The sequence below is a fragment of the Antrostomus carolinensis genome, unplaced genomic scaffold (assembly GCF_000700745.2).
Source record: "Antrostomus carolinensis isolate BGI_N321 unplaced genomic scaffold, ASM70074v2 scaffold1220, whole genome shotgun sequence".
NCBI classification, from domain to species: Eukaryota; Metazoa; Chordata; class Aves; order Caprimulgiformes; family Caprimulgidae; genus Antrostomus; species Antrostomus carolinensis.
Window position 1 is genome coordinate 1,100 of NW_010287499.1, and position 16,730 is coordinate 17,829.

General features: G+C 36.2%; 1 protein-coding gene across 1 annotated transcript in view; it reads right to left on the reverse strand.

Moving 5' to 3' along the window:
* Positions 1 to 2,175: 2,175 nt before the first annotated feature.
* PIP5K1B (phosphatidylinositol-4-phosphate 5-kinase type 1 beta) overlaps positions 2,176 to 16,730 on the reverse strand; it is a 49,940-nt gene continuing 35,385 nt past the window's right edge. Inside the window, exons 11-12 of the mRNA XM_010162955.1 lie at positions 9,391 to 9,508; positions 2,176 to 2,918 (exon numbers count right to left, since the gene is read on the reverse strand). Of these exons, the coding sequence (XP_010161257.1) occupies positions 2,916 to 2,918; positions 9,391 to 9,508 (121 nt within the window). The 3' untranslated portion in view covers positions 2,176 to 2,915. The remainder of the gene's footprint in view (positions 2,919 to 9,390; positions 9,509 to 16,730) is intronic.

Below are 16,730 nucleotides of genomic sequence, written 5' to 3' on the forward strand. Positions count from 1 at the left end.
CTGATTATCTTTCTTGTTGCAAGCAAATACGTGCACCACCGGAAAGTGGTCAGCAAGTGGCTTCTGTGAAGAGTGGATGGACTGCACTACTGATTCCTCTTTACCACTGTCTAGTTTCAGGGTTAAGGAAAATAGCATTGAGTTATATGAAATTAAATTGCCTGAAGTATAAGCAAAGGCAACGAGAAAACAGATCTCGGGATAGATGTGAGTGCTTTCAAACCACTGAATGCAAGGACAAGGACGGGAAGGGTTTTTTTTTTTTCTTTTGTTTGTTTAGTTTTTTTCTTTAAACTGAGAACTATTACATGCTACCACAGAAGGCAAAACTTGCCCTCTGAATGCCATATGATTAAGTCACAGGGTCAGATATACAAATTCGGAGTTATTCCCGGCTTTACTCTAAGCACATCAACCTGTGTTTTTTTTCCTTCTGGGTAGCATGCAGGGCCAGAGTATTCAGATACCACTGCACAGAGATAGCCCACGTCTGTGACCCAATTCTTCAAATTTTACTCCCTGTGGAGCGTTCCATCTGTTTAGACCTGGAGAAAGAGACCAATACGTTACTTTAATACCCCAGTGAATTTATTATGCCTTCTGTATATGTTTCATTTTTACCTGACATGCACTGCCTCATTAGTTTTCTAGATATGTTTAATAGTCATTACTTTTTCATCAAAGTGGTACTAATATGAAATACCAATGCAAGATGAAGAGAAGCAAAATATTTAAGCATGAAACATATACATACTTACAAGCTCCTGCACTCTTTGATGTTTGAAGCTTTATATCATTTCATGTGTTAGAGAAAGAAATGGGTTCCAAGGTGTTGATCATTAACATTGCTTAGCTGTAATTCCTCTTCCCTTTCAGTGGAACCACGCAGTCACACACACACACACACACACACACAAAAAAGCCTTGTAAGTGTACATACTTTGGAGGTTTTCCCAGTGGGCTCCACAGTCTATACAGGATTTCCTTTTGCAAGCATTAGATGACTGTTTCAATTTCTAAATGACTGTGTTAAAGGGATTCTACATAAAGGCTGGCTCAGTCTCTGAATCGTTTCGTACAGACATTCTGGTTTTGGACAGAATCATTGCAGTAAAGTTGTGTGTCCTCTGGGGTCTTCCTAAGGACAAATGACTCAGACACTACAGTCTGCTAGGTAAGTGGTAAAAAAGTGACATGTATGTGCTTTATGAAGGTTAATCCGGTGCATAAAGTAAGAAATTTCATTATTTTCTCCCAATAAGACTAATCATAATTACATACTTTGCACAGAGACATATTCTAGATATGCTATACACTGTGCATGAAGGAGTAGACATTTCACACAGATGTGCAAAATGTTTTTGCTCACAGGATGTGCAGATTGGTCTCTTGCATTTCTAAGAGGAATGCTGTAGAAGAATTATCTTGCTAAGATTAAGCAATCTAATTTTAAAGCCTGTAAAAGATGTAATCATGAGACACAGGCTCCAAATTAAGCCAGAGACTCTACATACTTGGAGAAAAAAAAACCCCAATGTTTCAATTTCTCTAGTCTGTGCGCAATTAAGAAATAATACTTTCCTCCTTGTCAGGATTATAGGATTACGTCAAAGCAATTAAAAATATCAAAACAAACCCATACCAAAACCTTAAATTAAAAATTCTTCAGAGGTACAAAGCATAATTCTAGGAATTAAAGTGTAAAATTCCAGTTTTGCCAATCCAGCAGGTTTGCTATGCTTACTCCTAGCAGAAATGTTATTACCAATAAATTCCGTAACTCAAAGTGACAGCTGTGTAGTTTTTAAATACACCATCATTATCAAAGCATGAAATCTTGGACTGATGGTCACTGGTGATTGGGATTATCTCTGTGCTGCTAGGAAAATTAAGGAAACCAGAACACTTTCTATAGTTACCTTAAATGATTGCCCATTCTGAAAGACCTGAAATGCTTCTATGAAGCAATGCCTGCTGAATATGTTCCTTTGCCTTTTCTGCTCTAATTTAAAGATTTCCCCCTCCGTTATAGAGCTGGTAGAAGATAAAGGCAGATGCCATGTTACAGAGTGATTGTCATATCATTTGAGATGCCTCTCAAGACCATGTCATGAAGGTGATGAAATACCAGAACAGTAAGTGCTGTACAGATCAAGAACAGGTTGACAGCTGTCATAGTCTTGAGAACAAAATATTTTATTCATTAATAAAACTATAGTTTACAGTAGAATTTACTAAATAAATTATATAATTTCTCTTTTACAAGATATAAACTAAAATCAAAAATGTTTCAAAGACAATATATGTACACAACATAAGGCCTTGTTATAAATAACTTTTTTTTCTCCTTTTCACCATCACTGAAAATATCTTTAGAGGCTCATTTTCATATAGGATGTGCAGAGGTTTACCCTAACCCTTGTATGACATCAATTCTAATTTCCACTGATATGGAACTAAGTAATTAGAACTGAAGGGTCAAAACAAATGAAATTAATTTTATTCACCACTGTGCTTATTTTTAAATAGGTAAAGCAGGTAACAGATTTTGCTTGTGCATAGGTACAAAATGCATGCAAATTAAACCACCAGAGAGCTGATAATAAAATATCAATTTCAAGTCCAAAAAAGGTGATTGGCAATATAGTAGAAAGCAGCCTGAATACACAGTTCTTCACAGTTCAGCAAGCAACAGCAGATGATAGCGGAGTGTGGAATGTTTCACGTCATTTTTGTGAAGTCCATCAATCCTTTCTATGGTTCAAAGATACTGGTGCTTCTTAGCATAAGTTCAGTTGATTATTACTCTTTGTCTGTTAGGCTCAGCAAATTCCTCCTTCTTAAATCAGGAGTGCAGAAAGTGCTCCTCCTTAACCATGGTCACTTCCCTTAGTTTACTCGTCAGGTATTCTTTGTTACTGGAAATACAGAATGATGAGTGAAGTTAAGAGTTGTGGTTATTTGTTTTCTTACACAATTATAAACAGGTACATCTTTCTTCCTCTGAACAGGCTGCAGCACAGCTTGGCAGTAATTCTTTTCTTACCTTGCCCCCTAATCAAAAGCTTTTGGTCTGCTTTCTTGTACAAGAGCTGACTCTATGGTTTTGCAGAGATTGGAGTGCACTTGTATGACATGAAACAGAACCACTTGCTGCTGCAAAACGCTGGGTGTTCTGGACGTCAGAGAAGACAGTCCAAACTGAGAGCACTCAGCAGTTCACAACAGCTTTTACTACCTTGCAGAACTGACTGTGGCCCTTGTTACTTAAAACCATTATGGGAAAACCTGCAGTCTTTGTGCGTCACGTATAAAAGTCCTGTTAGCTTCCACATGATACCCTTCCCTGGTTGAAAAATCATACCTATCCAAAAGCTTTCAGGCACAGCCAATGTTGTTGTCAATGTCACAGCAATCATTCTATTTAATTAAAACAAAACTTAATAGTGTTAATGAATTAGTCTTCTACAGTATGGTCTACAGAAGCAGTGGTTACGCAGTACAAATAGTTGATCACTTCTCAGCATCTCTACGGAGTCAGAGATGAATTGAAAAGAAACTGTTCTTTGCTGAACACCTTATTGGTGCGACTCTTAATGACCCTTATGTTCAGCTGTCAGTGTATCCCTTAACTAAGGATAAACTGACAGCTGAACAAAATACTGCAGTAAATTGAATGTATCTCAGCTAATGTATGCAACATGGAGCAGGACACAAAACCAGAACAAAGACATGTATAGTGACCTTACTCTAAAACCTTATTAAAAAATATAATGAAGGCATATGTTCCCAAATATTAAACATATTTTTAAGGTCACCTTTAAATTATACTGTTCAATACAAGCATTAAATTAATCTTTAAATAGTTAAACAACAATCTAATCTGGACTATGAACAACAACAAATCTCCAAGGGCATTTTTAAAGCTTATCTGAGAAAAAGGTAACCAGTAGATTTAAATCAATATTTTAGTTATGACTTCCTGCACTAGACCTTGAGCCTTGAAGAACGATATTTCAATATCATTCTCTGTCAACCTTTAAATCTGCTACTGTTTTGTGAACCAGTGTTAGGGTGTTCATAATGATTGACGCTAGTGAGCATAGTGCTAATTTCTCAGAAGCTGTTTTCTCTTTCTAGATAGCTGTGGTCTGGCAATGAAAGTCTGTCTACTGCCATATTAGCACCTGAATGTGCTGAGGGAGTAAAGTAGTATGTACTTATACGATGCAGAACAATTTAATATGCAAAGTGAAATTGTAGGCAAGTAAGGAAAATTAAAGAAGGTTATATTTTAAAAAGAGGGTGACATAAGGGTAACAAGGATTTTTTAAAAAAACTTTTTTAAGAATCAGTTTGGCAAAAAGTTGAAAAATGCTAGTACTGATAAACAAGACAAACTGGTCAAAATTTTCACTTGCACCACCTAGTTTCTGGCTGAAAGCTCAGCTCTGAATGACTGCAGGTCCATTTTTGACAGACATAATGGTGTCTCAATGCAAATTCAGACCCTTCTGGCCTTACCACTACTTTGCACTCTCTAAGGAGACTAGCAGCATTGCTGATACTAGCTTTATGCTATTCTACTAATTACACAATGCAATTACAACTAGCTTATTCTGCAAAATCTGCATAACAGTTGAAGAAAACAGACTTGACAAAAACTCGTAGCAACTGCTAACTGCATGAGTCAGTCACAGAAACACTGTTCATGGTACTGGTGCCATTTTAAGGTGGTGGGATTTTCAGATGTTCATCTTTGTGTCAGGTACTGCCCAGTTCTGTGCATAATGCTCTGGAAAAACCTCCATCTATTTCAAGGCACAGGACAAGCAACTCCGTAAGCTCTGCACAACTTTTGGGGTAACTGATTACAGATGTAAGAAACATTATTTCCTGATAGAGACTGAGTTTGGCCATAGCTATTGTGTCGAAATGATAAATAATGGACAAATAATACTACAGGATGCATTTCTGTAATCACTATCTGAGATATCTCACACTGAGTATATAATGGATTTACAATGTTTGAGCCTACTTGAGGCTTTTTCTATTGGAGCATTTTTGTGCTCCAGTTTCTTTTCGTGGATTTGTTTTTCAGATGATTGATTTCCTCATACGGTGCATGAAAAGCCTCAGGGCAGGCTAGTGTAATGACAATATATGTGGGCATTTTATCACTTGGCTTACTCAGGTAATGTATTACTTGTAATCTGAAATGGTAACTTTATAATCTAATCAAGCACATAATTCCCATGTCTGATTTTCAAGCAAGGGTGACTGAAAAGTTGAATTAAACAGGATTCTACTTTGAGGAAAGTGCTCCATTGGTTCCAGTATGCACACATAGCATTTTAAGGATTTTTCTGGTCTCAGGGGAAAGAAAGGATGTCTGTAAGTAAGGAGGTCTGAATTCCCTTCTCATAGGCCTAGAATTAATGTTCAATCTACCATGTTTTCCCATCAGTATCTTCAGAGTAAATGGTGAGGCAGAGAAACTGAAGCCTCACGAAACAGAGCAACATATCAAAATTTGAGGTATGCAGCACAGTGTGACTGTACACTTTTTAGCTTGTTTTTACATGTATCCTGCCTGGGAACTGCTTTAATTTCAGCAACACTCATTATTACTCCACAACAGCACCTTGAAGAAAACTACAACATGATTAGAACTGAATCAAATGTTATGAAAGACTGAGAAGCAAAATATTTCTGAATGTCAAAAGACACCTTGTCAAGGAGTTACGGTGGAAGTACAACCCCCTAGCCAAAGTTGTATCTGACTAGGGTGCTGCATTTGATCAGGGTCAGGTGGGAATTTTCTTCTCTGAAAGAATTTATACTAGATCAGAGAGCTTAGGGTGCTAAACTGAAAATAGCTGAAGGGGTGAAAATATTTGCAAGAGAAAGCAACCGTGAAGATGAGGAGTTAGACTAATACCTGTTAGACTAATAACCTGTCAGTCGGAAGGGTTTGAGTATCAACTAGGAAATGCTCAAAGACACAGGCTTTAACATAGAACTGTGGGAGTGAGAACAGAAGAAAAGAGGAAGAGCACTAAGAGTGAGAAGAGGCAGACAGTTTTGACAGTTTCTAAACAGGCATTTTATAGACCTATATTTGTAAATCTGCTTATCTATGCATCTACAGCAGCTTTGAAATACAAAATTAATCTCCAGCAATGTTTTAAGACTTGAAAATCCTATAATAAAATTGGTATTTGGACATAAACCACAACATAAGTAATTCTAAATGTAATAAAACTATCTACGCAATGCATTGGACACAAATAATAGCTATACTAACCAGACTAAATACACTGGGCTCCCTCATCACTACAGTTACTCCATTATTTTATTTTTATGAAGCCCCTTATCAATCCTTTGCAACCATATCTTCAGTGGTAGTGACTTGTAAATTATATACAAATTTAGTGAGCAAACTTAAGAAACTTTTGTTGCAGGACTGGCTTATGTTTCCTATTAATCAAATTCCATAGAACACAGTAGACTCTTCTGTTTAACTGTTTGCTGACATTTAATGCCTTTCTGCGTATGTATCAGGTGATGCTGCCTGAACTGACACCAAGAAATAAGGGTTCAGGGGAATTTTAAAAAGAGACTAAGTTTATTTCTAAAGGAAGAAGGAAACACTGTTTTTCTCCCTTGGTTTTTTGTATTTCTACATCAAAGTGCTAAATACAAGAGTTTTACCTTCTCTCTTACTGGCTTATGCACAGGACACCTGTTTATCTCAGATGGAATCTTTTGCTTCTAAGTATCTGATCTATCATTGTTTTATATGTTAATAAAAGCAAGAACCTTTTAATGTTTTAACTCTCTGCAGAGAAACACTTCAAATTTCCAACTATTTTATGTATGTGCTCCTATCTTTCTGCAATCTTTAATTAAAAATTGAAATTATTTTTATAGAATATTCAGTAGTTGTTTCCTGCTGTATGGTACTAGAATATCTGGAAATAATTTAGATTGGCTTATATTTACTGCTTAGGGCAGATCCTGGTTAGTCATATTTTATTCATAAAACCTAGATTTCTTAAGTTATTATCTGGGTTAAAATATTTAAGAGAAAATAAACCAATAGAATTTTAAAGTAAACTTGGATTTGAGGATGTTCCTAACAGCACTGCTTAGAGTGGCACAGGCACAAAATGCTGGTTTGCTGAACCTGGTCTTTTTTCAGAACCGAGAAACTCTGGGCCCAGACCAGTCCTTCAGTTGCAAACTAAAGATGTCTCTGTACCTGTGTCCTGGAACAAAAATTCTTGCTGTTACCAGGTGAAGTCTCATCTTTGACATCAGGTGCACAGTGTGAGTCTGCATCATGGTGTTTCCTTTAATGTAACATCTCCCAAAAAATACTATTAGTTGTAACAGGATTTTTAATTTTTTTTTTAACAAGCTCTGCTCCAGCCTACTTTACTTGACTGTCTGAATTTGTATACAACACTGTTCAGCCAAATGCTATTTTTAAGCTTTTTTTTATACTAAGCTAGCACAATATTATTTTAACACAATGTCTTTTTTTTTTTTTCCACTCATGGAATCAAAAATTCGTATCTCTTAATTTACTAAATTTGAACTAAAATTTGTCCAAGAGGTTTACACTTCAAAGGAGGCGGCAAAGACATCAAAGGATAGTGGAGTGACTGAAATTAAGCTAGTTAAGATATTTTTCATTATAATATCTAGTGGGTAAGACTCCAGCAGGCTGCCTTGCAGATTATTAACTATGGGATTAAAGGAAAATCTGGGAATGCCATTTAAAACTACATTTTCTCACCATTCTTTTAAAAGGTCAAAACATATCTTGCAACCTTTTCAACTGAGGCTTAAATCAACTAAAGCAAACGTCATTGATTTGCCTCATTTTTGAGATGCACATTAGAAATGATTGACCTGTTCCTAGTGTTCTCAAAAACATGCATCTTTCCCTTCTAGACTGCATTTAATCATCTTCCTGTAAAAATAAAACTGCCTTCTACCTCAGCAGCAGTGAATCAAACTGATAACACACATCACATCCTCTAGTATGAGACTTTCTGAAATAGAGGCTAACCGTTGTTTCAGGGTCAGCTGAAGGGTATTGACCCACCTGGACACCTTCCTGTGTAATCTCATTTAGGAAGGGGGGGGGAGAGGGAGGGGGATCGGACTAGATGATCTTTTGAGGTCACTTCCAGTCCCTCACATTCTCTGATTCTGTGTGATTCTAAAGAGACCCAGCTCCCTCAGCCTTTCCTCATAAGGGAGATGCTCCACTCCCTTAATCATCTTTGTGGCTCTACGCTGGGCTCTCTCAAGCAGTTCCCTGTCCTTCTTGAACTGTGGGGCCCAGAACTGGACACAGTACTCCAGATGTGGCCTCACCAGGGCAGAGTAGAGGGGGAGGAGAACCTCTCTTGACCTACTAACCACACTCCTTCTAATGCACCCCAGGATGCCATTGGCCTTCCTGGCCACGAGGGCACAGTGCTGGCTCATGGTCATCCTGCTGTCCACCAGGACTCCCAGATCCCTTTCCCCTACACTGCTCTCCAACAGGTCATTCCCCAACTCACACTGGAACCTGTGGTTGTTCCTGCCCAGATGCAAGGAACACATCAAATCACAACATTTGTGCTTTAGGAAAACAAACCTATGGGAAGAAAGCCAAGCTTAACATACCTCCCTCCTATACTCATACTGACATTTTCAAAACGGCCTAAAAGGGTTAGATGCACAAAAATTCACTCAATTGGAACTGGAGTTGGGTGCCTACTGCCTTTATGTCAGTGGAATGTGAGCTGTAGATAGCAAGAGAATTATTAAAACACAGGTGATATAAAGACAACCAAAGATACAAACTTGAGCTTATCTTTCAGCATTCAGATAAACTGCTCACTAGTTACCAAAACAGCAAAGAAAAAATACATTTTTAATCATATTCCAGCCACCACAACTGGACAACCCTTCAGAGCAGAAAGGGAAGCTGTTAATGTACTTCATATTGAGCTCTGCTTCACTGGCTTGAAAATCACTTATGTAAACATAGAAGTTTACTCTCTGAGAAAATTTAATTTCTACATTGTGGCATATCCAACATGAAGAAGAAAGATTTTTTTTTTTTCCTCCTGTGGAAAACAAATAATAGGAAAAAACCCTACCATTCAAGAAAAAAGGAAAAGCATTTTGTCACATTTCATTATTAACACAATAGTTAACAAGCACACAGATTTTTGAAGGATTCGGATTGGCAAGGGACTTAAGCATATATCTCATATAAGAAATACCTCAGTGAACCTCTGGATCTTGAGTTTGGGCATGTATTTTAGGAGTCAAAGGAATTACAGTAGAAAAAAGCCCATCAGAAACAGTTTGACAACTTACCAAGTAGACATCCAAAACTGAAGCATTATCATTTTCCATTTCCAGTGTGCTCTGTTCTGAAGTCAAATAGATGGCACTGTCTTCTAAAGTGAATAATGAACTCGAAGGCAACCCTTTACTGCAAAGAGAAGGGAGACTAGAGTCAACCAAAAATACAAGGTACAGAGAGTTCAGTCATAGATGAAAATTTAAAAATACATTTCTCTCAAACATAAAAGCTTCACATAATTGAAAAGACAGAATGCAAATGAACAAATACAGATATGCTGACAAAGGCTAGATAAGTGTCAACTCATATTTGACTAATGTACATAAACCACAGTTTTTACTTGTGCATTAATTAAAATTTTATCAGGAAGTAATACTGTTCCTGAACTGTAGTATTTACTTAAAGAAATAAATTATGTCACAGTAAATGTGGGATAATTTCATAATGTCAAAAGAAATTATTTCCATATTACACATGGTGTAAATTTTGGCAGCATTTCTTAATTCAAAAAGGGGAAAAACGATTCGGTAATTAGGCAGAGTAGCATGGGACTTTCTCATGTAGATACAGGATCACTTGCAGCCAACAGTTCAGAAGGGAAAGTGGGAAAACAACAAGGGTGTACTGTAATTAGCACAGCTCTGCAAGAAGTGGTGTTTACAGAGCAGGTGCACTGTACTATTTCATTCACAGATACGATTTTTTTGTTGTCTCCTATCCAGAAAGAATGTGAAACTGAAAATGCATCTGCTCAGGAATCTTGTTTTGTAAACACACTTGGAACCATAAAGCTGAAACTCTCAAAGGTGTTTTAATGGGAGTTAAGTGCTCATTATCACCTGTCCTCACTACCTGCTAGAAACTAATACACTCAACTGTCAGTTCTGCACAGACATATTTTAGAAGTTCTTATTTATTTACACAAAAGGTGAAAAGCAAATAGTTCTGCATTATAACTGGGTATGAAAACACTGTTACAGTCATCAGTCCAGAAACGACTGATTTCCCCCTCCCTTTGCAGTACTTTGTAGTTTAAGTATGTTTCAGATGGATTATAATTTCAGAAAGGGCAAAGCTGGCATGCAAAGTAGAGAACAAATTCAAATGCTCACCAAAATAATGAATCAACAGTCACCCTCATGTCATATTAGTTTTAAGGGCACAGCATTACATTTGCCACGTTAAAAATGTTCCTTTTATTATACAGTGTATTAGGCATCTTTTCAATCACAAGACTATTTCTTTTGTCCTGAGGGTGACCCAGCTCCCACTGACTTAGTAGCATTTTTCTCTCATTTCTCAAAATGCTTAGTAGCATTTTCTCTCACTTAGTAGCATTTTCTCACTTGTATTCTACTGAGCAACATTTCAGTCTTTCATTCCCGCATCAGGTTAGGTTTAAAAGAAAAAAAAAAATAATAGTTTTTCCTTTCATAAACATATCAGGCCATATCACTGCCACCTTTATTGCTGTTACTTTTAAATTCTTTCACTTTCAGTAAACTTCTGGAACCTGTACTCAGGATGAGGTGAGGATTCTGCAATTCACACAAGTGGCATTTTATTTTATATCCTTTGTCTATCAGAAGACCAAGACCTAGTCATCCTGTTATTTCAGTTTAATTCCCTGGCTTACTGTGACACTTTCCTTCATCTCTTCTCTACTTTTCCCTTAGAAGGCACTGTGCTTCTTTTGCTCTTAGTTTGTTAAAATACAATAGTCTATGTTGCTTCACAGTCTGCTGTGGATAGCAAACAATAGCAATGTGAGTTCAGCACTCAGTCTTGGGATTGTTAAACTACTGGTTTTACTTGTAACATAGAATAAAGACAATGCCATCTCCCCTTTGGAATGTGCTTTCCCCCCAGCCCCGTTACAGAAATACCCTATACAGTCAGGCAGCAAATAAGGGTTGAAACCAAAACAGCATGTTAAAAGAAGTCATAAAGAAACTCCTACAAATGTCACCATTTTGTTATTTTGTAGCAAAACTCCTAAAAAAGAGATTTAATATATAGAAACAAATAATACATACCATATATCTATTAACATACAGAAAGAAAAAGGAAAAAAGGGGCAGAAGAAAGTACAAAGAAATAGTAATCTTACATACAAAAAACCAGCAGCGACTAAAGCCCCTTGAACAAAATCCGGCATGAAAGAAGAGAACAAAACAACATAGATGCCAGTTCTCCTTTTTTTTTTTTCCCCCAGTCAAAGACTCACAACTTAACTGCAAATAGCAATCTCCTTGCTGCTGTGTCTTTCACGCCAAATAATTAGAGATAAACTCTGCAGGTAAGGAAGACTCATCTCCTGCATAAAGAATTGTTTATTAAAAGCAGAAGCGTAGGAAAACTGTTGCAAGTCAGAGCTTTCTTTCATACACCATAAATTCAGTAACTGGAGGTTTTTCTCTATTTAAAAGAACATGAACAGTCCACTTTGTGAAATTAATCTGTAACACGTATAAAGGAGAAAGTGGAATTTTCAAGTCAGTGCCATGTTAATTTGCATCTGAAGCCCATGCTGCTGTCAGTATGAAAGCAACTGCTTTTGCCAGGCAATGAACTCTGCAGCAACTGCAATATACTGCTTGTGTGTAATAATGTGATAACACCTTCTTAGTTACAGCTGCTTAGTTAGAAATCATTTTCATGGCAGAATATGACAATCAGTACCTGCAATGACAGCATAAACATGCATCCCAACAGGCTAAGTGACTATGAACTACATGAAGATATGCTTAAGAACAAGATTTTCAATTTTCCTATGAAAAGGGGAAAAGCAAGAAGCTTTTTTATTTCAGGTCTCATCCTTAGTGCTAATGTAGATTCTATTTTAAGAAGCACTAAATATTTCGTCCTTATGCTGAAGTGCGGAGAAAAGCCATACTTTGACCTTCTAAATCAGCACACTTCAACACATTTAATCAAAAACCAGGCTCAAGTTCTCTTCCTCTTGAGTAGAAAATAAAATAAAACCTTCATTTTCTGAAGTCCTTCTAAAATGCTCTCTTGGACATGAAATGCAAATTAGCTCACTCAAATTAGCTCAAAAAGTTAAAGGTAGTTAGGGATTGCTACTTGCAGCTATGAAAAATGGGGTGTTGGGCACAAGATCTTCAGCAAGAACAATCAAATTAGACTAATTTTCTGCAGATTTGTAGAACAGTGTAACTTCTACACATTTTAATCTAAGGATGATATATGTAGGATCCTATTAAGTTGCTAAAGAATAAAGGAAAAAAAAATACACCTTGTCAAGGAACTAGCATAATGAGGCAGGATTATTTAAGTAGTAGTAGTAATAATAACAGTAATAATAATAATAATTTATTAATTATTATTAAAAATTCAAGACTGATGTCCTTTAAACCCTCCTAACTTTTAATTACTATTTCTGTCCTTCATATCAGATTTATACTAAACTGAAGTGACAGTTTTAGAAATAAAACACTTCTGTTTCCTTCATGGAAAAACAATTATAGTTCATCACATTGTGTCGAGTTGCAAGGCAGTCTGCAGGACAGGCAGAACTCTTCAGTCTCCTTTCCAAGTCATTGCACAGTCTTTGAAGAATGGCAGAAACAGTGCCAGGTGGTAACAACTGCCTGAAGCAGAAGTTTGAATTGTATTTTGGTTTTAGTTGTGGATTTTATCTTTTTTTTCCTCCTGCAGTGTGAAGAACAGCTCTTGCAGGAATATAATTATCAGCTTCTTTCGGATAGTGCCAAAATACAACAGCCATAAATTAGAATGAGCCACTGTGTGTCCCTTGTTGTGAAAAGCTGTAATAAAAATAGGCTTTGATGTCCATCTTTGGATGTCAAATATGCTTTCCTGTAGCATATCCCACAGAATATTTATCCCCTATATAGCAGCACATTTGCAATGTCCAGTGTGTTTGAAAACTCTTATATAAGCTTTTGAAAAAATTATCAGCTCATCGCTTCATGAGTTTGGATCTTTAAAATCTCTGTGTATAACAGTCAGAAAAATGTCTTGTAGGATAAATAAGCAGTGTAACTATTGTTCTAAGGTACGATTCAATACCAACTGTTGCAGAAAATCTGCTTGCATACATATAATAAATGTGAACAGGGACAACAGGTATTTATGGACCTATTGAACTAAATGCAATAATTAGTCTAATGTTTACAACATAGAAATATCACCTCTAAAACCCAACCTTGCATTTAATTTTTATAAATTGTATGTGTGTCTGGGAAAAAAAAAGAAAACATAGTGAAACTCCTTTGTAATATTTCACTGACACTGTTGACAGACATCAAAACTACAGACCTGAGAAAACAATAGATATGTATGATCTTCTGCAGAGGGATAAATTCAGTCAAGGAAATATTTGCTTATGTATTAAATAACTACTATTACCTTTGGAGTTTCACATGCACATCTGTGTATTTAACTGAACAGTAATTTTTAAATTTCAAGTGAAAAAAAAAGTATAGGTAGGTTTTCTTTCTATTTTTTAACAACCAAGTTGTTTCCAGAAACATTGGCTATATAATTAAAAACTTTTTCTTTTTTTTTCTATGAAGGAAAACAGTTATGATCGTCTCAGGGCTCTATTCAATTATAACAAAATGGCTGCAAGCAGGGCATCAACAGCTGAATGGGATTAGATAGTATTTATTGAGTAAAGACAGACAAGGCATTCCTACTTCAGTATGCATACAAAGATCTTCACAAGAAAGCTCAAAGCAATATAAAGCCCTGCTTTAAAAATGTAAAAAAAACCCCAACCCCCAACCAACCCACAGAACACACTGTTCAGAATGCAATGTCAACTTATGTCACCCTGTTCGTCCAGCGTAGGGAGGTAAAGGCTCCCATCAAACATGAAACTGATAACTCACTCTTTAAAGTGATGTTGACGAAGTTTATGATAATTCTGTGGACTGGCTTATGATATGGTAGTATGTGTCAAGGGAAGACAGTACAGAGAGAACCAAAGTATGAAGCAACATTGTGTATTTCATGATACTGCAATTCAGTGCAACTTAAGACAATGCTCACTGCTTTTAGACAGATACTGCTGTTTTTACATTTACAGCAGTGACATAAAAAAAAAAAAATCCCTAAAAAAGTCATATATATGTATTTGCTGTGAAGGACACATTCTTGAGCTAATATTCCTTCCATAGCACTACCAATGTCTGCTCCTTAACAACTGCTAATCCCAATTAACTGATGGCAACATTACAAGTACCAGCAGAACCTCAGATCTACACTAGCCTGCTGCAAACAGAACATAAATTTTTCACGAGGTTTTTATTTTTCCTGAATGGGTGGAGCCATCTTGTGAACATTTTACAAAAGAAGGGTCTCAGTCATGAAAGTGAAATAAACTTTACAACAAAGCAAAGTCTTCTCACTCTGCCTTGAGGTTGCTACGTATATGGCACTAGAATTGAGGAAAGATTCAAAAGCAGAGGGTGAGAGCTCTTGTTATTCACCAGAACTTTGATCAGAAACTTCTAGACAGTACCTTTGAGCAAAAAATAAACAAGTACGATGTAAACAAGGTACTATAATTATTTACTGGTCTTTCGTCTATTAATTATTATGTTTGCTTAATATTCTGTTGAGTTACATAGTGGTGGTTCTCTTTCTATAGATATTTTGAGAGGATGAACTTTTGTAATAGGAAATATAGTAATGTATGAAATCACACAGGCTACTTTTCTGAAAAAAATATGTCCCTTTTATGTATCAATATATACCTAGAGGCTTGGAGCAGGAACAGCTGAAATTAAAGGGTCACTTAAGGCTAATTACAAACCACCTCACTGGATCACTTGCTGAAACCAGATTGAGGAACCTACGTTCACAGGACTAATCCTTTAGTCTTTTTTAGGTCCTTCTTCCATTGTCAGGGACACTGACCTTTGCCTCTCAGGACAGCACTGATCTGCTCCAGGGACAGAACCTCTGCTTCACAAAATACTTGCCTATCTTACAAACTTTCATTAAGGAAATGCTTCTGCTAGGTCTTAAAAAAAATTTTCTTTGTTACTGTTTTCTTGCCACCCTTCCCAGATAAATAATTGAAAATGATTCACAGTCTCCAGTTAGGGCAAATATACAGTGGCAAAATATGAAGTCTCCAGTTTTGCCACAGTTACTAATAATTTCTATGTAAAGTTTCTAGCCTTTACTTTATACACAAGCCTCAGAATATCAGCAGGCAAGCAAATAGTTCACATCTGAGAATCAGTCAGCTCTCCTTGCTTTACTGGAGTTAATGTCTGTTCTGAGTTCTTACTTCCTATATGGTATTTAATATAGAATGAAATACCTACATGAAGAAAATACTTAATATATTAAAAGTAGTCTCACACATTTAAATAATACATCACTAGAACACCAATATAACCACACAAACTACTTTAAATAAGATTTGTAGCAAAACAACATTAATTTTTTCCAGACTCGTACATTATTAAGGATTCTATAATATCTCAACAACTAAAAGATTGCGTGTAAAGGGCTCCAAAAACTAAAAATGGAGAAAAAAATGTATATCTTTTTCAGGAAATCTAGATGCCTCACTGAACCCTTAGTACTGATACTAACCACTTGGTACTTGATACTAAGGACTGATAATCCTTAGCCATTTACACTGAATTCCAGGATTACTCAGTATTCTGCTGGCTAAGAAACTAACTCATATTACAACCCAGACTTCAGAGAAAAGCTGTAGGAAAAGCAAATTTCAGATTAATCTTTCTGAAGACTATAAACTCCACAAGATGGAGATCATCAGAGCAGGTATATTTATGAGGTTTAAACCACAGAAATTTACATAGGCCTTAGTAAATTAATGAAACTGGTGCTTCATCCAGATTTGCTTTACACTTCAAATTTGAAGTCAGAGTCTGAAATTTTATATTTTGATATGTGTCCTGGACAAGCACTTAAATGTCAAGAAAGATTCTTTCTTCTGTTTCCACAAACACTTCAAAAACCAACTACAATAAACCCAAATATTAGTTTCTGACACCACTGGAGAAGGGGGAATTCTGTTCACTTAGATGGCATTGTTTTCTTCTAATGTCAGCATATATGATTAAGATAATGTCAAATTTAAGATTAAATGAAATATATATTAAGTCTTCTGTCCAACAATGCTTTTTTGATCCTTCTTCAGGACTGCAGGTAGTAGTGTTATGCTCTTTAAACTAGTATTCTTCAGCCTGTTTTTCTGCTAAGTTTTTTGCTCTGTTAACCTTGTCGCAGTATTGTTCTTCCAACAGAACATCATGGATAAGCAAATAAACATAAACTCTTTGTTTGGTTAAGTATCCCTGAACAGTTTCAGACATTA